Raw genomic sequence first — 25,000 nt, 5'->3', positions numbered from 1 at the left:
AAAATTATGTGCAAAATAATATGAAAATATCCTCTAATGTAGAGGGAATTGCACGTATAGAGATTCAAAAAAGAATCGATTTGATTCAGGTCATAATCTATATGGGATTCCCCAAGTTATTAATAGAAGACAGGACTCGAAGAATCGAAGAATTACAGACGCATGTACAAAAAGAACTCAATTGTGTAAACCGAAAACTCAACATTGCTATTACAAGAATTGCAAATCCTTATGGGCACCCCAATATTCTTGCAGAATTTATAGCCGGACAATTAAAGAATAGAGTTTCATTTCGCAAAGCAATGAAAAAAGCTATTGAATTAACTGAACAGGCAGGTACAAAAGGGATTCAAGTACAAATTGCCGGGCGTATCGACGGAAAAGAAATTGCACGTGTTGAATGGATCCGAGAAGGTAGAGTTCCTCTACAAACCATTCGAGCTAAAATTGATTATTGTTCCTATGCAGTTCGAACTATCTATGGGGTATTAGGCATCAAAATTTGGATATTTGTAGACGAGGAATAATAAGAACTTACTTGACTTATATTTAGTTATATCTGGTGATAAAACAAAAAATGGCAAACTCTTTCATTCTTTTTCTGGTAAATAATAAAAAAAAAAGAACAATTCTATAAGGTTGAATAAAAATTCGATTAATCATTTGATATAATTGCTATGCTTAGTGTGTGACTCGTTGGTTTTTTTAGGGTTGGGATTCAAAAAAATGGACAGCCCATAGTACAAACTGATAACTATAGAACTAATAACCAACTCATCACTTCGTGTTATCTGGATAGAAAGAACCAGTCAAGATATGATATATAAGTCATATCATTGTAGCAACTGAAATCTTTTTTACATAAAAAAAAAAAAAAAACAATCTGATTATGGGTTGTAAAGCAATATAAAGTATACAGATAAATGGAAGGGTGAGAGAAAGATAGAAAAAGAATATTAATGATATAGAATTCCAATATGTAAGGTCTATGAGTCATCTCATATAAAGGGAATGTAATAAAGCATCAATACTGATTGATCCATAATTAGACAAATCCGTGCATAGAACAAAAAATCAAGAGCCCCGAGCCAATAAAGACTGAGAAGGTTGACTCAAGAATAAATTTAATTGGAGGCTCCGTTGTAAAATTCAGACCTAATCATTAATCGAGAAGTGGTGGGAACGACAGAACCTGTGAATGCATAAGATTCTATTGAAAATGAATCCTAATGATTCATTGAGTAGGATGGCGGAACGAACCAGAAACCTATTCATTTATTCTGAGAGGTCATGTCATAGACTAATCTTACAACTGAATGTTGAAAGAGTAAATATTCGCCCGCGAATATTTTTTTTATTTCTAAATTTTAGTCGATTCGAAATAAAAGGAAAAACAAAATAAAGATTCATTATAGCGTTCTACCAAAACGACATTATCTATAAATAGAATACGTGTTAAATTCTATATTAAAACACAAAAAATTTCTAATTTATAATCGATTAGATCAAATTTCAAAGAATCCCACGATTCCATATATTATTAACCGTGTATTTTTTTTTGTTTAATTATTTTTAATTGTTTAATTCGCGAGGAGCTGGATGAGAAGAAACTCTCGTGTCCGGTTCTGTAGTAGAGATGGATGGAATTGCTAAACAACCATCAACTATAACCCCAAAAGAACCAGATTCCGTAAACAACACAGAGGAAGAATGAAAGGAATATCTTATCGAGGTAATCGTATTTGCTTCGGTAGATATGCTCTTCAAGCGCTTGAACCCGCTTGGATCACATCTAGACAAATAGAAGCAGGGCGGCGAGCAATGACACGAAATGCACGCCGCGGTGGAAAAATATGGGTACGCATATTTCCAGACAAACCTGTTACAGTAAGACCTACAGAAACACGTATGGGTTCGGGGAAAGGATCTCCCGAATATTGGGTAGCTGTCGTTAAACCCGGTAGAATACTTTATGAAATGAGCGGAGTAGCAGAAAATATAGCTAGAAGGGCTATTTCAATAGCGGCATCGAAAATGCCTATACGAACTCAATTCATTCTTTCTGGATAGGAATGTAGAAACAAACGAAAGGGGTTTTTGGGATGAAAAAAAACAATTGCAGGTTTCTTTTTTTGTTTTGAACAAATAATATTTCTTTTTTTTTTTTATTTATACCTTTGCATTGAAAAAGAAAAAACCGATAAAAAAAAAATGATATGATTCAACCTCAAACCCATTTGAATGTAGCGGATAACAGCGGGGCCCGAGAATTGATGTGTATTCGAATCATAGGAGCTAGTAATCGACGATATGCTCATATTGGTGACATTATTGTTGCTGTAATCAAGGAAGCAGTACCAAATACACCTCTAGAAAGATCAGAAGTGGTCCGAGCTGTCATTGTACGTACTTGTAAAGAACTCAAACGCGACAACGGTATGATAATACGATATGATGACAACGCTGCGGTTGTTATTGATCAAGAAGGAAATCCAAAAGGAACCCGAATTTTCGGCGCGATCGCCCGGGAATTAAGACAGTTAAATTTCACTAAAATAGTTTCATTAGCACCTGAAGTATTATAGGGGAAGACCTTAATAAAGTATTTGAATGAAATTGATTAAATTTATTTAATTAATTAGTAAATTGTTTATCTATCACGTATATATCTTTAATAATTCATAAATCTAAAAAAAAACTAATTCATAAATATTAAAAAATTCAGAAAAAAAGAAAAAGAGCATGTTGATTATATCAAAATTCGGGGGAAACAAAAATCTTAGTTTATCATGAGTAAAGACACTATTGCTGACATAATAACCTCTATACGAAATGCTGACATGAATAAAAAAAGAACAGTTCGAATACCATCTACTAACATCACTGAAAATATTGTTAAAATCCTTTTACAAGAGGGTTTTATTGAAAACGTGAGAAAACATCAAGAAAGCAAAAAATATTTTTTGGTTTTAACCCTACGACATAGAAGAAATAGGAAAGGACCATATAGAACTGTTTTAAATTTAAAACGGATCAGTCGACCCGGTCTACGAATATATTCTAACTATCAACGAATTCCTAGAATTTTAGGCGGAATGGGGGTTGTAATTCTTTCTACTTCTCGAGGTATAATGACAGACCGAAAGGCTCGACTAGAAGGAATCGGCGGAGAAGTTTTGTGTTATATATGGTAATCTTTCTAATAGCCGACACGGTCATATTTGTGAAAAAAGAGAAAGGACAAGTTTATAATATTATCCCTCTTACATTAGTTGATACTTCAAAGCGGTTTTACCTGGAATGAAACAACAAAAATGGATTCATGAGGGTTTAATTACTGAACAACTTACCGATGGTATGTATCTTCCGGATTCGTTTAGATAACAAAAAAATTATTCTGGTTTTTGTTTCGTAAAGGATTTCATGTAGTTTTATACGTATACTACCAGGAAATAGACTAAAAATTGAGGTAAGTCCTTATGATTCAACCAAAGGGCGTATAATTTAGAGACTCCAAAGCAAAGACTTGAATGATTAGGCGGTTTTTTCAATTTCAACATTCTTTCGTGAGGATACAATTCGAAATTAAAAATTTCAAGAAACTTATTTTCTTCCAATTAAGTAGATTCGGAATTAAAAAAAGGAATGACAAATATGAAAATAAGGGCCTCTGTTCGTAAAATTTGTGAAAAATGTCGATTGATCCGTAGGCGGGGACGAATTATAGTAATTTGTTCTAACCCGAGACATAAACAAAGACAAGGATAATCTTTCTAAAACAAAAAGACTCTCGAAATCTAAAGGACCCGATGTACATATGTACAAATAAATAAATAAAATCAAATAAATAAAATAAATAAGTAAAAAAAAAAAAAAAAACAAAGAATAAGGATCTGTTTTGACATGAAATGGATATATCCATATATCTCTGACTTATATTTATGAGATGATAAAATATGGCAAAACCTATACCAAAAATTGGTTCGCGTAGAAATAGACGTATTGGTTCACGTAAGAATACACGTAGAATCCCCAAGGGAGTTATTCATGTTCAAGCAAGTTTCAACAATACCATTGTGACTGTTACAGATGTACGGGGTCGAGTAATTTCTTGGTCCTCTGCCGGGGCTTGTGGATTCAAGGGTACAAGAAGGGGTACACCATTTGCCGCTCAAACCGCAGCAGGAAATGCTATTCGGACAGTAGTGGATCAAGGTATGCAACGAGCAGAAGTTATGATAAAAGGCCCGGGTCTCGGAAGAGATGCGGCATTAAGAGCTATTCGTAGAAGTGGTATACTATTAAGTTTCATACGGGATGTAACTCCTATGCCACATAATGGCTGTAGGCCTCCTAAAAAAAGACGTGTGTAAAAATAAACATTGAAGAGATTTCAAGAGAAATAAATAATTCAATGATTTGATCAAATAATATACTATGGTTCGAGAGAAAGTAACAGTATCTACTCGGACACTACAGTGGAAGTGTGTTGAATCAAGAGCAGACAGTAAGCGTCTTTATTATGGACGCTTTATTCTGGCCCCACTTATGAAAGGTCAAGCCGATACAATAGGCATTGCAATGCGAAGAGCTTTGCTCGGAGAAATAGAAGGTACATGTATCACACGCGCAAAATCTGAGAAAATACCACATGAATATTCTACCATAGTAGGTATTCAAGAATCCGTACATGAAATTTTAATGAATTTGAAAGAAATTGTCTTGAAAAGTAATCTGTATGGAACTCGTAACGCGTCTATTTGTGTCAAGGGTCCTGGATATGTAACTGCTCAAGACATTATCTTACCACCTTCTGTGGAAATTGTTGATAATACACAGTATATAGCTAACCTAACAGAACCAATGAATTTGTGTATTGAATTACAAATCGAGAGGAATCGCGGATATCGTATAAAAACGCCAAATAACTTTCAAGACGGAAGTTATCCTATAGATGCTGTATTCATGCCTGTTCGAAATGCGAATCATAGTATTCATTCTTATGTGAATGGGAATGAAAAACAAGAGATACTTTTTCTCGAAATATGGACAAATGGAAGTTTAACTCCTAAAGAAGCACTTCATGAAGCCTCCCGGAATTTGATTAATTTATTTATTCCTTTTTTACATGCAGAAGAAGAAAACTTACATTTAGAAAATAATCAACACAAAGTGACTTTACCCCTCTTTACTTATCATGATAGATTGGCTAAACAAAGGAAAAATAAAAAAGAAATCGCATTGAAATATATTTTTATTGACCAATCAGAATTGCTCCCCAGGGTCTATAATTGCCTCAAAAGGTCCAATATACATACATTATTGGACCTTTTGAATAACAGTCAAGAAGATCTTATGAAAATGAAACATTTTCGCATAGAAGATGTCAAACATATATTGAACATTCTAGAAATAAAAAAGCATTTCGAATAAATTTTTATGAGTTATTTACTTTTTTTCTTTTTTTTTTTTCTAAAGTTTTGTCTAAACAGATAAAAATTCGTTTTGAATCTTGAATCTTTAGCACAATCCATATATTCCGAATCGGTCCAAAATTAAATTGAATAGATGTATCTAGGGAAAATTCACTTTGAAGCGACTATTCCCTAGATACACACGTCATAATATACTTTTTTTTATTTCACAGTTGAATCGATTTAAAAAAGACCTAAAGTTAAGGACTTATCAATAGGTAGTGTTGCTCCAATACCCAACCAAAGGGCTACTACAGTACCAATCAAAAAGACGGTTGTCGCTACGGGACGACGAAATGGATTTTGGAATTTATTAACATTCTCCAAAAAAGGTACTGTTAATAATCCCGCAGGTACTGAAACCATTAAAAGAACGCCCAATAACTTATTTGGCACTGTACGAAGTATTTGAAATACGGGAAAGAAATACCATTCAGGCAATATTTCCAAAGGAGTTGCAAATGGATCCGCGGGTTCACCAATCATTGATGGTTCTAGAACCGCTAAGCCTACGTTACATGCAATAGTACCTAAAATTACTACTGGAAAAATATATAAAAGATCGTTTGGCCATGCGGGCTCTCCGTAATAATTATGACCCATCCCTTTAGCCAATTTAGCTCTTAACACAGGATCGTTCAAGTCAGGTTTTTTTGTTATTAGGATAGGTGAATTATTCTAGATCCATCCCCCGAAAGAACCGGACATGATAATTTTTCATCATCCAGCTCGAGCACGAATCAAACGAATCAAATGGATCCATATAAAAAAATTGATATGTTATCCATATCCACACATATATGAATGATTCTATGTAAGAAAACGGATTCCCTTTTTCGCAGTTGCAACAACTAACCATTGCAAGGAATTCAGTTCTTACAGATAAATGCTCAATACCCAAGTAGGCTTACAAAATTGATCATGATCAAATGCTTTATGGGTCGTCTCAGATCTTGCAATTGGCCTTTATCCCCTAAATATCGAGACTGTTTACATACAAAGCAAAGGATTTACTTGTTACTAATATAGTCTAGCCTCTGTTCTTCTTTAGATCCCTTGTTTCACTCCGATAGTATCATAAATCGAGTCAATGCAGAGGAAATGAATACATTTCTATACTATTTAGTAAGTGAAATATATAAAACATAATCCGGATTATGCCAATCACTTATTCTACTGGATCTTACGGAGCCTGTTCATATCATACACGACATGATCGGGTCTGATCATAGAAAAGATTCTCTTCAAACGAACCGGCCTATCTTCTGTATGGGGCTTACGCGGTGGTTGGAACAAAGACACATTTTTTTGTTGTGAAGTCAAATGTGGCAGATAGATAAGGACATATATCTGCAAGGCCCGATCAATAGTTCAAGTCACACACTCCCATAATCCATTTTATCTTCGGAAAATTCACTTCAACTATGAGTGTCAAAAAAATAATACATTTTTGTAGAGTTGAAGAGAAATATCCCAATACATGTCTTATTTTTTTTTTCAATAATCCATATTTGTAGCAATGAAATACTAGTGTTCCTACCCCAAGTGATAGATGATTGATTACAAGATGGTATATATTCTTTATAAAGGACCAGAAATACCTTGCTTACGTATCATTGGGAAGTGCATTAACATAAATACGGCGGTAAGAAGAGGTAATACAAAAGTGTGTAAACTATAAAAACGAGTCAAAGTGGATTGTCCTACACTAGCACTTCCGCGTAATAACTCTACCAGAGGCGAGCCTATTACAGGAATAGCGTCTGGTACGCCTGTTACAATTTTTACTGCCCAATAACCAATTTGGTCCCGAGGTAAGGAATAACCAGTTACACCAAAAGATGCGGTTAATACACCCAAAACCACACCTGTAACCCAAGTCAATTCACGAGGTTTTTTAAAGCCGCCGGTGAGATACACGCGAAATACGTGCAGGATCATCATTAGGACCATCATACTTGCCGACCATCGATGAACTGATCGGATTAACCAACCAAAATTAGCTTCAGTCATTATATATTGAACAGAAGCAAAGGCCTCCGTAACGGTCGGACGATAATAAAAAGTCATAGCAAACCCGGTAGCTACTTGTACTAAAAAACAAGTAAGCGTAATTCCCCCTAGACAATAAAATATGTTGACGTGAGGAGGAACATATTTACTAGTTATATCATCGGCAATTGCCTGAATCTCAAGACGTTCTTCGAACCAATCATAGATTTTATTGAGATAGGTAAATCAAGGGGACCCCCCCGGAGAACCGTATATGAAAATTTCATCTCGTACGGCTCAAACAGAAACACCCAAATACTAGTTCTAACGGATGTGTGTAATATAAAGTTTGAAATTTATTAATTCTATGATTTATGATTCAATTTTTTTTTTGAAGATACTAAAGAATAAAAATCCGAAAGCTCTTCTTTGTGGTTATAATGCCAAAAAATCAAGTCGGCTCATTCGTCTATATATTGATCGTTATAGGCCTCTTGAATCTTCTATTTACCTATTTTCTTTGGTGTTATTTATGTGTAATGCGGCTTTACTGCTGTTTTCTTTATTATTGATAGGAATTCTCTTGTTAAGACCCTATGAATTGATTAAAACCTCAGATTCATACTAAAACCACGATGATTCAATAAAACCCTTTCAAACTAAGTCTAAGTCCCAAAATTCCCTGAGTAAGAACCATTGGATCATCACTTATTCAATGAATAGATATAATGACTAAAAATCCAAACCAAAGAAACCTTTGTTTTGTCCTTTGATCAAAATAAGCATAAACGAAAGTTTGAAAGAATAAAAATATTTCTATTTATAACTTCTAACTCTTTGAAAAAATTTTTTGAAGTCCGGACACGAGGTCTGACTATTAAGTATGAATCATAGTTCTAATAGTAATCTATTTCATATATTCCGTGCTCCAGATACTAGAATGAATATCCGACGAAGTAAAACCATCTCTATCAAGATGACAGACCCATTCTCTGTACTATCCATAGGATCATTTATACCAAGTCACACACTCATATTCCGGAAATACAGAAACAAAGAAATTCCACGGTCAAACTACCAAAATAGAATGGGATAAAAATCAGAAACCTAAACGCTTCACTTTGTATTGAAAAAGCCAGTTAATGGTTCTTGTGAATCTAATTCATTGAAATTCCATCCAGTAAAATGGAAGAATTATAAATCTCCAAAATAATAGATAGGAATATCGCGAATAGAGCCATTGCGAGACCCATCAAAGGAGTAGTTCCCCACCCAGGAGCTACTTTACCATATTCTGAATTCAATGGTTTCAATAAACTCCCCGCATTAGTTCGTTTTGGGCGGCCAGATCTAGAACTACCTTCAACGGTTTGTGTAGCCATAATATTTTATATTCAGTAAGATCTGTTGACTTTGTATACCATTCCGTTGTAAATAAATGATCTTATCATAGATCCATTGTGGTCTTAAAACTTTATAATGTCTTAAAACTATATAATCATGGAAACAGCAACCCTAGTTGCCATCTTTTTATCTGGTTTACTTGTAAGTTTTACTGGGTACGCCTTATATACTGCTTTTGGGCAACCCTCTCAACAACTAAGAGATCCATTCGAGGAACACGGGGACTAGTTGAAGTACGGATCCTCCCAATATTGGGAGGATCCGTACTTTAATTGAGATAATGACAAATCATTTCACCTTTTTAGTTGGAACTTTAGGCGGGTCTCGAAAAAAGATAGCGAAAAAAATTATTCCTAGAGTTGAGACTAAAAGGAATGTATAAACCAATGCTTCCATAGATTCGATCGTGATTTACAATTATAGCTTCCATACCTGTTTATTTGGGATCGTCTCCCGGATAAATAAAGAACAAGAGTCAAAGAAAAGGCAGTGATTCAAATCAAGATTTATCTGGTACCCCATCTAAAAATCACAAAAAGAAAATCAAAATGAAAAGTAACAAGTAACAAAGCATATTGTATCAGACTACTTGTCTTCTTGTAGTTGGATCTCCAAGTTTTTGGAATGCTCCAAATTCCACTTGAGCATCTAAATCTGGATCAATACCAGCAAAAACATCTCGAAACAAGGTTCTAGCACCATGCCAAATGTGTCCGAAGAAGAAGAGCAAAGCAAACGAAGCATGTCCAAAAGTAAACCAACCCCGTGGACTGCTACGAAAAACACCATCGGATTTCAAAGTAGCACGATCTAATTCAAAAATCTCACCCAATTGAGCACGTCTAGCATATTTTTTCACAGTAGCGGGATCGCTATAACTGACTCCGTTGAGTTCGCCGCCATAGAACTCGACAGTTACACCTACTTGTTCGACACTATATTTAGATTCCGCCCTTCTAAAAGGAACATCGGCTCTAACAATTCCGTCTCCGTCTACCAAAACAACCGGAAATGTTTCAAAAAAAGTAGGCATACGACGTACAAAAAGTTCGCGCCCCTCTTTATCTCTAAAGATAGGATGTCCTAACCACCCAACCGCTATTCCATCCCCGTTGTCCATTGAGCCCGCTCTGAATAACCCCCCCTTTGCCGGATTATTGCCGATGTAATCATAAAAAGCTAGTTTTTCGGGAATTTTAGACCAAGCTTCAGATAAACTTTGATTTTCAGCCAACCCAGCACCAATTCTTCGATATATTTCTTGTTGGAAGTATCCTTGATCCCATTGATAACGAGTGGGACCAAATAATTCAATCGGGGTAGTTGCTGAACCATACCACATAGTTCCAGCAACTACAAAAGCGGCAAAAAAGACAGCAGCAATACTACTGGAAAGGACGGTTTCAATATTTCCCATACGTAATCCTTTGTATAGGCGTTGAGGTGGACGTACACTAAGATGGAATAGACCCGCCAATATGCCCAAGGTCCCTGCTGCAATATGATGAGAGGCTATTCCTCCCGGAACAAAAGGATCAAAACCCTCCACACCCCACGCTGGATTTACGGATTGTACCCTTCCAGTTAGTCCATAAGGATCGGACACCCATATTCCAGGACCATACAATCCTGTTACATGAAATGCACCAAAACCAAAGCAAGCCACCCCTGATAGAAATAAATGAATTCCAAAGATCTTAGGCAAATCCAAAGAGGGTTTTCCTGTACGTTCATCAGTAAATATTTCTAGATCCCAATACACCCAATGCCAGATAGCTGCCAAAAAGCACAAGCCCGAAAACACAATATGTGCCCCGGCCACACCTTCGTAACTCCAAATACCCGGATTCGTTACAGTACCCCCTGTGATACTCCAACCGCCCCATGAATTGGTTATTCCTAAACGAGTCATGAAGGGTATAACGAACATACCCTGTCTCCACATTGGATCAAGAACAGGATCAGAAGGATCAAAAACTGCTAATTCGTATAGAGCCATCGAACCGGCCCAACCAGCAACCAGAGCTGTATGCATTATATGGACAGAAATCAAACGACCGGGATCATTCAATACGACGGTATGAACACGATACCAAGGCAAACCCATGGAAATACCCCTTTATCAATGAAAAATAGACACAATGTAACTTTATTGCATTGGAAAAAACTATGCTGTGGACCCTCTTTTTAGTGGATTATCTTGGGGAAAGAATTAATATTTGTTTGATTTGTTTGATTCTTTTCAATTACTTTTAGTAATAATGAAACTATTTTGTTCGTAGGAACAAAAAGAAGCAGATCTATTCTACACCCGATAAGTACCAATACGCAATGGTAGGGGAGTTGATACCATTTTATATGAGTGAATGTATATATATATTTGTTCATCATTCAAAGGACTTATTTGTAATAATTTTCCTTTATTCATTTTGTCTTCTTTATCTTTTTTTATGAACTTAGTCAATCTATGGATAAAATATGATAAAGGCCAATATTAGTAGGACACTAAATCCATTGTTACGCTTTCACATCAAAGTGAGATATAGTACTTAATTTTTCTTTTATTTAATGCCTATTGGTGTTCCAAGAGTACCTTTTCGAAGTCCTGGAGAGGAAGATGCATTGTGGATTGACATATAGTGCGACTTGTCAGATATATTGGGTCATATGGTATTTCCCCATTCTCTTCCCCGATCGAGATATCCTCCCCTTCGCCCAAGAAAGATTGATTGAATTATCAAAAATTTGGAGCGTGAAGTTCAATTAGATCCATTTTTTCGGGAGGGTATACAGATTAATATTATCAATTAGAATAATTTATGGTTATCTTGGTTAGGCCAATAAAATGAAGTATCCAGGCTCCGTTTAGAAAAAAACCGGTAATAAATCTATTTATGATTACTATTTCTATCATATTCTATTTCTTTATATATTTATAATAGAAGTGATCTCAAACTGTTAATCAATCGAGTAATATGATGAATGCATTGAATATCTGTTGTAAGACATGAAATAAATTGTAAAAAGGAAGTCATAGCAAAAGGACGTGGTATTGGGGCATTTGTCATATATGTGCAAATCCAAATCGGGCGGATCTTTACTCGGAGTAGAGCATAAACCTAAAAAAATTGAAGAAGCCCATTCAGGAACAAGAAAATTACATCGCGATTGAGATTGTATCTCGATGAAACAATACATCAATGAAAAGTTAGTTAGATAAATTTAGTAATTTTTTTTATAGATAAACAAAACAGGCCAAAACCCATCTTTTTTGAAAAATGAAAGAAAAGCCCCTTTTTATAAGTTAAAAGCCTGGTATGAAAAAAAAAAAAATAAATAAAAGAAAGCGCTAGAATCTACATCTACACATTGATTCTTTTTTTTTTTTCGTTATTTTTGTTGAACCGTATGCATCAAAAGGTGCATGTACGGTTTCTAAGGGATACAACTTTATCCCAATCAACCGACTTTATCGAGAAAGATTACTTTTTTTAGGCCAAGGGGTTGATAGCGAGATCTCGAATCAACTTATTGGTCTTATGGTATATCTCAGTATAGAGGATGATACCAAAGATCTATATTTGTTTATAAATTCTCCTGGCGGATGGGTAATACCCGGAGTAGCTATTTATGATACTATGCAATTTGTGCGACCAGATATACAGACAATATGCATGGGATTAGCCGCTTCAATGGGATCTTTTATTCTGGTCGGAGGAGAAATTACCAAACGTCTAGCATTCCCTCACGCTTGGCGCCAATGAGTTTTTTATTTGATTTGAGAGAAAAAAGAAGACTATGCCTTCGCGCTATATGAAATATGAATATTAAGTAATAATAGCATGGCACTTCGAATTCGATATGATAAATTTTTTTAACCCTTAAATTATGTATCGAAAGAGTAGTATGAGATAAAAGGTATTTCCGATTTTATCTAATCTATCGGGAGGCCTATTTCAGCGTCACAAACTTTTTTGTTTTCACGCCGGGAGGCTCTTAACAATATTTAGGTTATGAAAGAATATGAAAATAAAAAAAATCTTGTTTTTTTATTTGAAAAAAAAAAAGAAACTTTGGGATTGCTAAATAACAGACGAAATAAATATATAAAGCAACGGAGCCATCATAGTATTTTTGAACTACTCCAAAAACAAAAAGAAGGGTGGTTATTGGATCATTTACCAACCCGAATCTGATAGACCCTATATTTAATTTATTTGATATTTAAGTAAGGTAAAAACGAATTCCATTATAGAGCCGTATGCAATGCGTAAAAGATGCCTGTACGGTTGTTCAATTCTATATTTTATTATTCTTTATCTCTTCACCTTATCATCATGCGAGATAGAATAAACATTTATTATGTTATATCATCAGGGTAATGATCCATCAACCTGCTAGTTCTTTTTATGAGGCACAGACGGGAGAATTTATCTTGGAAGCGGAAGAACTTTTGAAGCTGCGCGAAACCGTCACAAGGGTTTATGTACAAAGGACAGGCAAACCCTTATGGGTTGTATCCGAAGATATGGAAAGAGATGTTTTTATGTCAGCAACAGAAGCCCAAGCTCATGGAATTGTTGATCTTGTAGCGACTGAATAAAAAAGAAAAAATAACAAAAATTTCAGACGAATTGGTGATTTGAGATTTTATCTTCTTACCGGATTTAATATTCTATTCATTAATCTATTAATATAGAAATAAAATAATTCATAATCATCCGGTTAAGATCGATCTAAACCAGCCCATTATGTATATGATTCAATATGCCAACTATTAAACAACTTATTAGAAACACAAGACAGCCAATCAGAAATGTCACGAAATCCCCCGCTCTTGGGGGATGTCCTCAGCGACGAGGAACATGTACTAGGGTGTATGTGCGACTCGTTCAGATCATGGGCTAGGACAAAAGAAAGAAAACAATTGATCCAGTATCAACGATCAGTACCAGTGAATAGACTAGAATGGAAGAACTCCATTCAATATCTAAAAATCAAAAAGATCTATCCTTCTATTGTGGTATCAAATGTATGGTTTCCGTTGGTGCAAATCCAATTAACTCCGTTTTAAATTTAAGATGAGAAAGAATTCTCCATTGATAGCAAATGATATCCATTAAGCAGGGGAAATACTATTTTAAAAAGCAGAAAAATTATGCCTTACTCTTGCAAGAACGGACTAACAGGGTCAGCTACTCAGCTAATCTTCATAATTAAATACCGTTACTGTATAAGTAGATCTCATTGTGAAAGACCTCGTACTGGATAATTATGGGTAGAGCCAAAGAGTGTGAACTGTACAAGTTAACAATAACATTGATTAAACGAAAGAAGGGCTCCGGTGTATAGAGAGGACCTCACCGTTTAAGAAGTAACCATAGAAACGATGGAACCCACTATATCCATTTATATTTACTACTTTTATGTGTTTTTGATACCTAATATCAATACAATTTTTTTCTAGGCATTTCACCTAGAAAAAAAAAAAAAAAATCGTGGTCGGGAAGGTTATAGTAGCAAAAGCCATTGGAATTTTAATTTTATACATTGGAAGAATCAGTTTTGTTATTAATAGACTAGGATACGGGAAGGGAATAACTGAAAGAAAGGAAATCGATTAGTTATTCATCAAAGTTTCATTTATTCAATGACCAGAATTAAACGAGGGTATATAGCTCGAAGACGTAGAACAAAAATTCGTTTATTTGCATCAACCTTTCGAGGGGCTCATTCAAGACTTACTCGTACTATTACTCAACAGAAAATAAGAGCTTTGGTTTCGGCTCATCGGGATAGAGGTAGACAAAAGAGAGATTTTCGTCGGTTGTGGATCACTCGGATAAATGCAGTAATTCGCGAGAATAAAGTATACTTTAGTTATAGTAAATTTATACACAATCTGTACAAGAGACAGTTACTTCTTAATCGTAAAATACTTGCACAAATAGCTATATTAAATAAGAGTTGTCTTTATATGATTTCCAATGAGATCATAAAATAAAGAGATTGGAAGGAATCCGTTGGAATAGTTTAAATGGAGTTCCCTGGAGAATGAACTCTGGGAAGGTAGAGTAGAAATTAGTATGATAAAATATGATAAAGTCATCAAAATGAAGAAAGACGTTAAATAAAAAATATTTATTCCTCTTCTCCCATTTTTTTTCTTACGACAGGACATTTCGATTTTACGATTTTTCGAACAAAAAAAAAACGTCAATCCGCATTTGAGTTTGGATTGGAATTTTATTTTGATTCAATTCAATTGAAGAGTCAACCTATTTTTTTTCTGGTTCTAAGACCAGCAGCTCTAGCGGTTGACTCGCTTCTTTCAAATTGTTTCTCATTATTAAGAAAAGGTAACGGAGATAAAATACGAGCTTGTTTTATAGCAATAGTAATTAATCGTTGTTGTTTTAAGGTCAATCTATTCACCCGTCTAGATAATATTTTTCCTTGTTCGCTAATAAATCGACTAATTAAACTCATGTTTCTATAATCAATTCGATCCCCCGATTGGATCGGAGGCAAACGCCTACGAAAAGATCGCTTAGATTTAAGAAAGATTCGCTTGGATTTATCCATGGTTTGTTTATTCCTTATCCTGAAAATCCCAATCCTATTTCTTAATTCTACATCATCTTTGATCCGATCGAAATAGGATTTGGTTTGTTTCTATTTATTTGTTTATATTTATTTCTATTTAAATAAATTCAAAAATAAATTATATATATATATTGTTATATATAATATGTAATTTTTCATCTTCCTTGGAAGACTGACACACGAGCGATCGGTTCGATCTATTTCTTTATCTCCCCATGAATCGTATGTTTGTAACAACAGGGACAGAATTTTCTCAATTCCAATCGACTAGGCGTATTGTGTCGATTCTTTTGAGTAATATATCTGGAAATGCCCATTGATTCCTTATTAACACGATTTCGAACACAACTGGTACATTCCAAAATAACCGTTACTCGGACATCTTTACCCTTAGCCATGAACCTCCTTTGGTTTTTGATTCACTCAATTCTTTAATTTTCCGACCCGAAGCAAGGAAGAAGAAAGGACACAAAAATAGAAGCAGGTAACTCGAAATCAAATTATGAAAGAAATATTTTGTTGCAATCAATATCAATATAGTAATAAATAATAAGTAATATAATTATTTCTAACTATATTTATAATTTTTAATTGCCGTACAGTATTTCATTTTCAGTTAAGTATCTTGTATGATATTGTTGCCCCAACCACCGCATTTCCATTCTATTATTAATTTAATTTGAGCCTGAGCCCGAGTTCATAGTTTCACTGAGGGTGAAACCGCTTTTTCTTTGTTTTTTTTTTTTTTTTTAGAAAGAATAAGTAAAAAAAGAAAAAAAGAAAAAACAAAGAAAAAAAAGAAGGGAGGGGTAGGGATTAGTTACAGATATTTGATTGTATCTCTAATCTTCTTCCCCCTTCCCATATCAATAGCTAGAATGAAAAAAAGGGGAATATCAACGCATCCGGAAAAAAACGATTGATCTCTATCAATAAACCTGCTAAAGAACCGAACCATAGAGTACTTACTACCGGTGCCACGGAGAGATATGTTTTTAGATCTCGCATTTTAAAAACTCCTCTTTCTGTATTCGTTATTGTAATTTTATTGTAATTTGTAATACATAATGGTAATACATATATGACCGGATGTGTATATGTAGTTAATGACTTACCACTTGTACGCGGAGTTCCAAATTCAAATTGAAATGTACAAAATAGATATTTATTAAAAGAAAAAAATACGTCCATTTCCGCCTTAAATTCCAAAAAAATATTAATTTTTTGTGGTAGATTTCATATTTATTTCATACTTTATATAAGTCTTTTACCATATTATATGTTTGTTATATGATATATGAGACCAAAAGGAAGAAGGAAGAAATGATAAGATAGTTTGTGTATATCAATGTAGGAAATAAAGATGTGGAAAACAAGACAGGGATTCTCTACAATGACACTGTAGACCAATTGAAAGGGATGTAGCGCAGTTTGGTAGCGCGTTTGTTTTGGGTACAAAATGTCACGGGTTCAAATCCTGTCATCCCTACCTATTACTTATCTTCTGAGCAGTAACGAGGGATCAATTGAGATCAATTAATAAAATTGTACATACATAATTAAATAAATATTTCATTTTTATTTTTTATAGTATATATATATATGCAAGATAAATTGAGGTTACAAAATATTTATTGTGATAATAAAGCGCTCTTAGTTCAGTTCGGTAGAACGTGGGTCTCCAAAACCCGATGTCGTAGGTTCAAATCCTACAGGGCGTGATTCTGTGTTCTTGTTAATCGCGGGAGGTCAAAATTACACTAAAATAATTGAGCAGTAACCTAAATTTGACCTCCCGCGGATTAAAGGAAGTAGGAGGTCAATAAAAAACGAGATGTTAATTAATCAAAGATCCAACTGATCACCACGTCTGTATTGTAAATAGGCAGTTACGAATAATCCAGCCAAAGTAATAGGAATTAGACCTAAGACGATTCCAAATAGAAGAACTTCAATCATTTCAATTTGTTTGAAAGGGGGAAGGGAGAGGTAATATTTATCCTTAAATATTAATCTGTATTGACTATACATCTCAATGACCAAGAATTGGTAAGGGACTGGAGAATATATGAACTACCATAGAAAGATTTTTTTATAAATTGTTCATTAAATTAATTTCAAATAAGTCGTATCTTGCTCAGACCGATAAATAGAGCTGAGGTTATAGTCAAAGATGCTAGTAGAAAACCGAAATAACTAGTTATAGTAGGCATGAAAAGGCTAAATGAAATATGTTCTTTTTATACATATGTTTCTAAAGCACTTCCCTAAGTTTCAATTTTTGAAAGATACGAGGATAAACAAAAATACCAACCAATTGAAAGGATAAATTCAATTGAAAGGATAAATTCAATTGAAAATATTTGATTCATCAATTATTATAGACGATACTAATAAAAATAGAGTAACATAAGTAAGAAATAAATTAATCATCTGTGACATTTACTCATCCCACGCTTTTGAATCAATAGATTCATCGGTCAACTCTTGAGTTGACTGAACTAATATATGTATATAACTAACTATATGTATATATAGAATATTCGAAATTATAAATAAAGTAATAATTAAGAACGTTTTTTATAACTTCATTCACAAAATGAAACTCTCTTTGAATCACTCTGGAATAAAATTGGAAAATAAGTTTGATTGTTTTTTATTGTATCGAAATATCGAATCCATTTTTTTTTTTTCGAACGACACTTCTAATGCACTTTTTTTTTACTTTAAAGCGAACTCAGTAGTAGTTCATTCACATAATCTCGCGATTGAAAAGAAAAAAGTATCGCACGATAAGATCAATCGAAACTGGGTTTTACATTTTATCTTTCCATATTACAAAGACCCATCTTTGTAATTAGGTCACGAAGGACCCCCTTGGGGGGCTAATAGAATAATGCGTGCATCACGAATATTTATTGTTTTTTATTTATTCGTCGTTCCTCTTTCTTTCATTGAATAATATCTACTATTGTTACTTGTTACTGGGTGGCCAACCAATTCCTAAAAAAAAAAAAAAAAAGATTCCAACAAAAAACATCTTATACAACCACAAAACGTATGTTTTTAGATGTAACGTCTAATTGAATCGTAAGAATATGAGAATCTCCTTCATAAATTATTGGAAACCAACCTGTCGAATTCACATTTTACTTGATCTTCAGTTTCTACTGAAGAAAATCCTTATACTACAGGAATTTGAGGAATTTTATATTAAATGGTACAAAATTCTACATCGACAAGCAACAAGAAAAGAAGAAACAAATTATCTAACACTTCATTTCGATATTGATTGTGAAATTGCATTGCTGTGTCAGAAGAAGGATAGCTATACTGATTCGGTATACTCTAAAAACACCCTTGGTACAATATTGACGATCTCACAAAGATTGGTTTCAGTAAATTTCCATTTACTGATTTAATCTTTTACGGAATCGGCCCCCCCCTGACTGTACAAGAATATGCGGAGCTCAACATGTCTGGAAGCACAGGAGAACGTTCTTTTGCGGATATTATTACCAGTATTCGATACTGGGTCATTCATAGCATTACTATACCTTCCTTATTTATTGCGGGTTGGTTATTCGTCAGCACGGGTTTAGCTTACGATGTATTTGGAAGCCCTCGCCCAAACGAGTATTTTACAGAAAGCCGACAAGGAATTCCATTAATAACTGGCCGTTTTGATCCTTTGGAACAACTCGATGAATTTAGTAGATCTTTTTAGGAGGCCAAAATGACTATAGATAGAACCTATCCAATTTTTACAGTGCGATGGTTAGCTGTTCACGGACTAGCTGTACCTACCGTTTCTTTTTTAGGGTCAATATCAGCAATGCAGTTCATCCAACGATAAACCTAATCCGAATCATAGAGCTACGACACAATCAAACCCGAACGAACAAAGTGTTGAATTGAATCGTACCAGTCTCTACTGGGGGTTATTACTCATTTTTGTACTTGCTGTTTTATTTTCCAATTATTTCTTTAATTAAAATAAAAAAAGAATAGATAGTAGGAATTCTCTTATCCCATTCGGAAAGATATCATCTCATAATTATCTATGGCTGTTTATGTCTCTAGCATGACCACTTGATAAAATGTGGAGGAAAGTAGGACAAATGGCCGATACTACTGGAAGGATTCCTCTTTGGATAATAGGTACTGTAGCCGGTATTCTTGTGATCGGTTTAATCGGTATTTTCTTTTATGGTTCATATTCCGGATTAGGTTCATCCCTGTAATAATCGGATGAACTGAGTTGTAGACATGAAAGCATAAGAACTCAACGGGATCCCCCTCGAATCAGACAAGGAAAGAGGGGGTAAGTCCCGTTGAGTTCTTAATAATCATAATATTTTTTTTTAGAGATGTTTCAAAAACATCCACCTTTTCTGATGATGTTTTTAAAAAATGAACTTCGTTAATTGATTCAGAACATCTGTTACTCAATAGTATCTGTCAATACTTAAAACAAAGAAGGAATCACTCGATTTACCCTTTTTGGATGACTCACAATTATATAGAAATATAATATATTTCTATCAATCAGATATCATGCAAACCCTTTCTATACTAATAGAATAGAACCTTACTCCATTTAATCTAATAAATATTTAATCTAATAAAAGTGAAATTTTTTTTTATAAGTTCGTTGAAATTGAAGAAGTTCTATATTGCTCAATAAATTGACCTATATTTATTTGTCCACTACCACTATGTTACGTAAGAAATCTAAAAAAAAAAAAAAAGGGTTATGATAAAATAAACCTATATATAAAAAAAAAAAAAAAAAAATGAAAACTACAAATATCCATTTTTTACGAATGGGATCGAGAATCTTTATTAATTCGACACAAGAAAGGGTTGGGTAAAATTCCGTTTCTTGTGTCAAGGACTAGGAGACGAACAATCTCCCCTAAAATCCTTTGTTCCTCTCATTTATACTTTGGTTTCTATTCTCCGCTTATTTATCTTTTGTTTTGATTCTAGTCAAATATAAAACTATTGATTCATTCTATATCATACCGTTTCAATTTGGATTGAAAAAACAAATAAATAAAGAAGAGTTAAGTAAAACAGTCAGTCGCCTTCACAATATACTATGACCAGGAATGCGGTATTAAGTAATTCCCGAAATCCGGTAGAATAAAGAATATAAATAAGCAAAATTTTTTTGATCATACATAATTCCCAACAAAAATTTGTTTATTTTTAGAGCTTGATGTTGATAAATCCGCAGATCTAGAAATTCATTTCGGACAATTGAACCTTCTCAAACTGTTTCTTTTTAAGAACCAAAAAGATTTGTGCCAAAATAACAGATGCCAAGAAGAGCAAAAGACCTTGGACACGTAATGGATCTTGAAGTACTATTTCCGCATCTCCCTGACCAAATCCACCCACATTAGGATTACTCGTTAATGGTTGATCAAGTTTGATGGATTCGCCCTCTGAAACAAGAAGTTCCGGTCCTGGAGGGATAATATCAACCACTTGACGTCCATCCGATGCATCCGCTATGGTTATTTCGTACCCCCCTTTTTCTTTTCGTATTATTTTGCTTACTATACCTGCTGCTGTAGCATTATAAACATTATTGTTACTCTTGCTCCCGTCGGGATAAATCTGACCCCTTCCCCTGTTCCCGCCTACATATATGGGATATTTTAAGAAGTGCACATCTTTCTTAGTAGCGGGGTCCGGGGAAAGAATAGGAAAGGTGATTTCACTATATTTCTGACCAGGAACCGGACCTATCACAAGAATATTTTTTTTAGTGGGACGATAGCTCTGAAAAGACAGATTTCCTATCTTTTCTTTAATCTCGGGCGAAATACGATCGGGAGGGGCTAATTCAAACCCCTCGGGTAAAATAAGAACAGCCCCGACATTCAAAGCTCCTTTTTTACCATTAGCAAGAACTTGTTTCAGTTGCAGATCATAAGGAATTCGAACAACTGCTTCAAATACAGTATCAGGAAGTACCGCTTGTGGAACCTCGATATCCACGGGTTTATTAGCTAAATGGCAATTGGCACATACAATACGGCCAGTCGCTTCTCGTGGATTTTCATAACCCTGCTGTGCAAAAATGGGATATGCATTTGAAAGGGGTGCCTGGGTTAGTATATATATCATGAGCGATACGGAAATGGATCGAGTAATCTCTTTCTTTATCCAAGAAAAGGTATTTTTAGTTTGCATGGTCCAATCATTGATCCCGAAAATTTCTACAATAAAATTAGGTAGGTCGCTAGTATAGTTCCCTATCTATAATTTTGCTATTTACTTAAATATTAAATATAAATAATTTTACTGGAATATTGGAGGAATCCCTTGGATGGGTAGTAAGTACAATTTTGAATGTTTTGCTTATGTACAAAGTAACAAATATTATAATTGGATCGTTCGATCACTTTTCAGTCATTCATTGAATGATAAATCACTACAAGTGAAGGAGATACACGATTTAAATAACGAAAGATCCAATATTTAAAAATTGTATCTAAAATGACTGGAAAAGTAGAAACAAGACCGGATATAATTTGATCATTATGAGCAAATCCAAAATCTTTGTAGACAGAGCCAATCATTAATTCCCAACCGTGGGGCGAATGGAATCCTATACATAAATCAGTTAATAAAAGAATAGAAAAAGCTTTTATTGTGTCGCTTAAGTTGTATAGGAATTCTTGAAACCAAGAGTTAAGAATAACAAGTTCTTCATTACCTAGAATAGAATAACCACTTAGAATACCGAAACAGATTATATTTGTCGAGAAGTGTAAAATTGTATGGATGCGATCCTCGTTGTGCATCTTGATCAATTGGATCGTTTCTTTGTAGATTTCGATGCGAGGCTTTTGTAAATGTGTTTCCGGGTATTCCTTTATCATTTCGTCCAAACGTAAGAGTTCCTCTAAGTCTATGAATTCTTTTAGAATACTCTTTTCTTGAATATCATTCAAAAAAATTTCGGATTGCCTAGTATTCCACCAATTAGTAAACCAAGATTCCAGACTTTTATTAAATGAGAGAGAGATCCACCAAGGCAAAAATACTATAGATGCAAGATATAGAAGGGAAATTAATACTTTCTTTTTTGCCATTTTTTCGTCTGTGAATTTTAAAATTTTTAATGAACGCACCTCATTCGTCGACTCTATATGATACTAATATTTCTATCAAGCATAAGTTCTATTACAAGTCATCGATGTATTTCCGGATTTTTTTGTGATTCAGTACAGCGGTTAGTCCTTGAATTTAGAAAGAATATAGAATAAGAAAGAGCCCTCTTCAAATTAATAGTAGTCGGATTTCGAGACGAAAGAACTCCCGTTCTATCAAAATATCAAATATTTAGTATTTAGAAAAAAAAATTCTTTACTTTATGATGAAATGTTTTGTTTTGATATATGATGAATCTATCATTTAGATTTGTTACTGAATTGAGTTAAGTGGATTTACATACGCATAAAAAAAATTGTGGACATAAACAATTTAGTTTTAGAATTGTTTCATATACGTTTGCTTTGGCTCGAGTAAGCGTTCTGAAGAAACTTCAGTTAAGTTATGCTATAGAAAAAAAGATGATTCTTGAGTTTTTTATCTCTTGCAAAGTATTCATTCTTCAGTTCCTTTTTTCAAAATACTTCAATTGGTACACGCAAGAAATAGGCCAATTCAGCAGCTTTTTGCTCAATCTCTCGTGGAGTAAAATTCTCATCAGTACGAGTCAAGGGAATGGCTCCTTGTCCTTTTATTTCCATATAAAGGACACGACGAGCATAAATACCCTCTTTAATTTCTATTCTGATGGACTGAATGTCTTTCATAAGGAATCGGAGGAATATGCGACGATTTTTTCCAGGAAATCCCCAACGAAAAATACACACTATGCCCTCTTTTATATCGAATCGATCATAACCACTACCTACATTCCACAAAATTGTGCACCACAAATAGGAGCTAATAAAAAGACCTGCGATCCCATAGAAAGACATCACGATACCTTGTGGAAAAAAAATTATTTGCTGAGAAGGAAATAAAGATATAAAATTCCTACCAAAATAACTGGACGTTCCAACCAATAAAAACCCTAATGAACCTAAAAAAAGAATAAAGGCCCAACAGAAATTACTTGTTTTTCGAGACCCCGCTATAAGTTCTACCCATATACGTTCTGATCGCCAACTCATACTCTAACTAGACCTAGTTGCATTTTATTGGAATTGGGAGAATAACAAAAATAATTTTTTTTTACTTTTTTTTGTTTCCGAAGTAACTCTCATCAACCAGCACTATTATGATGTGAACCTTTAGGGATAATTCATCGAATTTCTTAGATCCAAACTAAAATAATAACATCCCTTTCATATGATTTCCTAATACATATAGATATATTGACTTTACATTTCAGAAATTCTCCCCGATCCCGATCTATTTGAAAATAGTTATAATTTATTTATCATGTTTACACATACATAAGAGCTTATGCTCGAAGGAAGCCGCATATTATACCATATTTTACTAAATAGATATCCGTGTTATGATCCAAGTAAGTCTTGAAAAAATATATATATAAGATTTGTCCTTGTTGTATCTAAAAAATCTTGTTTTTTTGAACATAAAGAGATAAAGAAGCCATTGCAATTGCCGGAAATACTAAGCCCACTAAAGGCACAAAAATGGAGGGGAGACTGTTGAGAGTTATCATAGAATGGGTACCTCGATTTAATATTTGTACCTGTTATTTATTGTTATATTTATTGTTTTATATTTGAACCTTATCCTTATATTGTTATAAAGATATCTTATAATTCATAGATAATTGTTATATTATACTAAGTATACCTAAGTGAGTATATATATACTTAATAGGGATAGGGAGTCTATAAGTATATGTTTTAAGAAATATATATTAATTTAAGAAATATATATTAATTAAATTAATAAAATACAATAAATATATAAATAAATGGACCTATTCATCTTTCTACATGTTTCTAATTCATCTTTCTACATGTTTCTAATTCATCTTTCTACATGTTTCTACATGAAATATATATATACGATAATCCACCCTTTTATTATTCGTATTAGTAGTTATTATCTTTTCTTGTCTTATAAATTTCATAATTTAATAAAATTTTAAAATATTTCCTAAAAACCCCCAAAGAATTCGTTATAATACGATCCAACAAAAAGGATTCTTAGTGGGGGATTTTTTTCGGGAGATATAGAAAGATGCAAGACCTTGTTAACTAATTCCACGGAAGAAAGCGAAAGAATTCACTCTTTTATTTTGAAAGAATTCACTCTTTTGTTTAATAGAGATTTCCTAGTTAGTATTAGTAACCAGGAATATCGATAAAAAAACGATCCGGATGGTTCTTTCTACAATTCAATCTTATGTTACCAAAGTCAAAATCCATTCTTCGGATTTTGACTTTGATTCCTATAAATTAAATAACTACTTGATCACCACACATAAAAAAATTTATTAAGTTTTATTAAATTTA

At 33.8% G+C, this 25,000-nt stretch overlaps 29 protein-coding genes and 2 non-coding genes, besides 1 other annotated feature. All coding sequences in view use genetic code 11, as the record gives it.

Moving 5' to 3' along the window:
- Positions 1–527, top strand: part of rps3 (ribosomal protein S3) — a 657-nt gene extending 130 nt beyond the window's left edge. Inside the window, exon 1 of the mRNA in view lies at positions 1–527. This exon is cut by the window's left edge and continues 130 nt beyond it. Coding sequence (YP_010304196.1) covers positions 1–527 — 527 coding nt within the window.
- Positions 1–25,000: part of a sequence feature (large single copy (LSC)) that runs on past both edges of the window.
- On the top strand, positions 678–2,070 carry rpl16 (ribosomal protein L16). One transcript has 2 exons: positions 678–686; positions 1,672–2,070. Exons 1-2 carry the CDS (start codon positions 678–680, stop codon positions 2,068–2,070), a joined length of 408 nt encoding a protein of 135 aa, YP_010304195.1.
- Positions 2,217–2,585, top strand: rpl14 (ribosomal protein L14). The gene has a single exon. It carries the CDS (start codon positions 2,217–2,219, stop codon positions 2,583–2,585), a length of 369 nt encoding a protein of 122 aa, YP_010304194.1.
- rps8 (ribosomal protein S8) lies at positions 2,790–3,194 on the top strand. The gene has a single exon. The coding sequence runs from the start codon at positions 2,790–2,792 to the stop codon at positions 3,192–3,194; it is 405 nt and encodes a 134-aa protein (YP_010304193.1).
- rpl36 (ribosomal protein L36) lies at positions 3,655–3,768 on the top strand. The gene has a single exon. The coding sequence runs from the start codon at positions 3,655–3,657 to the stop codon at positions 3,766–3,768; it is 114 nt and encodes a 37-aa protein (YP_010304192.1).
- On the top strand, positions 3,957–4,373 carry rps11 (ribosomal protein S11). Its single transcript has one exon. It carries the CDS (start codon positions 3,957–3,959, stop codon positions 4,371–4,373), a length of 417 nt encoding a protein of 138 aa, YP_010304191.1.
- rpoA (RNA polymerase alpha subunit) lies at positions 4,438–5,433 on the top strand. The gene has a single exon. It carries the CDS (start codon positions 4,438–4,440, stop codon positions 5,431–5,433), a length of 996 nt encoding a protein of 331 aa, YP_010304190.1.
- On the bottom strand, positions 5,658–6,864 carry petD (cytochrome b6/f subunit IV). One transcript has 2 exons: positions 6,857–6,864; positions 5,658–6,132 (listed from the first exon to the last, which is right to left on the bottom strand). Exons 1-2 carry the CDS (start codon positions 6,862–6,864, stop codon positions 5,658–5,660), a joined length of 483 nt encoding a protein of 160 aa, YP_010304189.1.
- On the bottom strand, positions 7,056–8,501 carry petB (cytochrome b6). One transcript has 2 exons: positions 8,496–8,501; positions 7,056–7,697 (listed from the first exon to the last, which is right to left on the bottom strand). Exons 1-2 carry the CDS (start codon positions 8,499–8,501, stop codon positions 7,056–7,058), a joined length of 648 nt encoding a protein of 215 aa, YP_010304188.1.
- Positions 8,624–8,848, bottom strand: psbH (photosystem II subunit H). The gene has a single exon. The coding sequence runs from the start codon at positions 8,846–8,848 to the stop codon at positions 8,624–8,626; it is 225 nt and encodes a 74-aa protein (YP_010304187.1).
- pbf1 (photosystem biogenesis factor 1) lies at positions 8,967–9,098 on the top strand. The gene has a single exon. The coding sequence runs from the start codon at positions 8,967–8,969 to the stop codon at positions 9,096–9,098; it is 132 nt and encodes a 43-aa protein (YP_010304186.1).
- On the bottom strand, positions 9,159–9,266 carry psbT (photosystem II subunit T). Its single transcript has one exon. It carries the CDS (start codon positions 9,264–9,266, stop codon positions 9,159–9,161), a length of 108 nt encoding a protein of 35 aa, YP_010304185.1.
- Positions 9,451–10,977, bottom strand: psbB (photosystem II 47 kDa protein). Its single transcript has one exon. The coding sequence runs from the start codon at positions 10,975–10,977 to the stop codon at positions 9,451–9,453; it is 1,527 nt and encodes a 508-aa protein (YP_010304184.1).
- On the top strand, positions 11,439–13,473 carry clpP1 (ATP-dependent Clp protease proteolytic subunit 1). One transcript has 3 exons: positions 11,439–11,509; positions 12,331–12,622; positions 13,246–13,473. Exons 1-3 carry the CDS (start codon positions 11,439–11,441, stop codon positions 13,471–13,473), a joined length of 591 nt encoding a protein of 196 aa, YP_010304183.1.
- On the top strand, positions 13,638–13,751 carry rps12 (ribosomal protein S12; one part of a trans-spliced gene, as the record gives it; the record has 2 gene entries for this part). Coding sequences YP_010304182.1 and YP_010304137.1 both cover positions 13,638–13,751 — 114 coding nt within the window.
- On the top strand, positions 14,521–14,874 carry rpl20 (ribosomal protein L20). Its single transcript has one exon. It carries the CDS (start codon positions 14,521–14,523, stop codon positions 14,872–14,874), a length of 354 nt encoding a protein of 117 aa, YP_010304181.1.
- On the bottom strand, positions 15,144–15,455 carry rps18 (ribosomal protein S18). Its single transcript has one exon. It carries the CDS (start codon positions 15,453–15,455, stop codon positions 15,144–15,146), a length of 312 nt encoding a protein of 103 aa, YP_010304180.1.
- On the bottom strand, positions 15,674–15,874 carry rpl33 (ribosomal protein L33). Its single transcript has one exon. It carries the CDS (start codon positions 15,872–15,874, stop codon positions 15,674–15,676), a length of 201 nt encoding a protein of 66 aa, YP_010304179.1.
- Positions 16,350–16,484, bottom strand: psaJ (photosystem I subunit J). The gene has a single exon. It carries the CDS (start codon positions 16,482–16,484, stop codon positions 16,350–16,352), a length of 135 nt encoding a protein of 44 aa, YP_010304178.1.
- Positions 16,892–16,965, top strand: trnP-UGG. Its single transcript has one exon. It is a non-coding gene; the product is annotated as a tRNA-Pro (tRNA).
- Positions 17,124–17,197, top strand: trnW-CCA. Its single transcript has one exon. It is a non-coding gene; the product is annotated as a tRNA-Trp (tRNA).
- petG (cytochrome b6/f subunit G) lies at positions 17,322–17,435 on the bottom strand. The gene has a single exon. The coding sequence runs from the start codon at positions 17,433–17,435 to the stop codon at positions 17,322–17,324; it is 114 nt and encodes a 37-aa protein (YP_010304177.1).
- Positions 17,594–17,689, bottom strand: petL (cytochrome b6/f subunit L). The gene has a single exon. It carries the CDS (start codon positions 17,687–17,689, stop codon positions 17,594–17,596), a length of 96 nt encoding a protein of 31 aa, YP_010304176.1.
- On the top strand, positions 18,952–19,203 carry psbE (cytochrome b559 subunit alpha). Its single transcript has one exon. The coding sequence runs from the start codon at positions 18,952–18,954 to the stop codon at positions 19,201–19,203; it is 252 nt and encodes an 83-aa protein (YP_010304175.1).
- psbF (cytochrome b559 subunit beta) lies at positions 19,213–19,332 on the top strand. The gene has a single exon. It carries the CDS (start codon positions 19,213–19,215, stop codon positions 19,330–19,332), a length of 120 nt encoding a protein of 39 aa, YP_010304174.1.
- psbL (photosystem II subunit L) lies at positions 19,353–19,471 on the top strand. Its single transcript is given in 1 exon segment — positions 19,353–19,471. A coding segment is annotated over 1 exon segment (119 nt).
- Positions 19,598–19,720, top strand: psbJ (photosystem II subunit J). Its single transcript has one exon. The coding sequence runs from the start codon at positions 19,598–19,600 to the stop codon at positions 19,718–19,720; it is 123 nt and encodes a 40-aa protein (YP_010304172.1).
- Positions 20,721–21,683, bottom strand: petA (cytochrome f). Its single transcript has one exon. It carries the CDS (start codon positions 21,681–21,683, stop codon positions 20,721–20,723), a length of 963 nt encoding a protein of 320 aa, YP_010304171.1.
- cemA (envelope membrane carbon uptake protein) lies at positions 21,899–22,588 on the bottom strand. Its single transcript has one exon. It carries the CDS (start codon positions 22,586–22,588, stop codon positions 21,899–21,901), a length of 690 nt encoding a protein of 229 aa, YP_010304170.1.
- Positions 23,123–23,677, bottom strand: ycf3 (photosystem I assembly protein Ycf3). The gene has a single exon. It carries the CDS (start codon positions 23,675–23,677, stop codon positions 23,123–23,125), a length of 555 nt encoding a protein of 184 aa, YP_010304169.1.
- psaI (photosystem I subunit I) lies at positions 24,082–24,195 on the bottom strand. Its single transcript has one exon. It carries the CDS (start codon positions 24,193–24,195, stop codon positions 24,082–24,084), a length of 114 nt encoding a protein of 37 aa, YP_010304168.1.

Source organism: Malus domestica, chloroplast, assembly GCF_042453785.1.
Source record: "Malus domestica cultivar Red Delicious-ww chloroplast, complete genome".
Taxonomy (NCBI): domain Eukaryota; kingdom Viridiplantae; phylum Streptophyta; class Magnoliopsida; order Rosales; family Rosaceae; genus Malus; species Malus domestica.
Note: the sequence above shows the minus strand (reverse complement) of the source record. Positions and strands in the feature narration are given on the sequence as shown.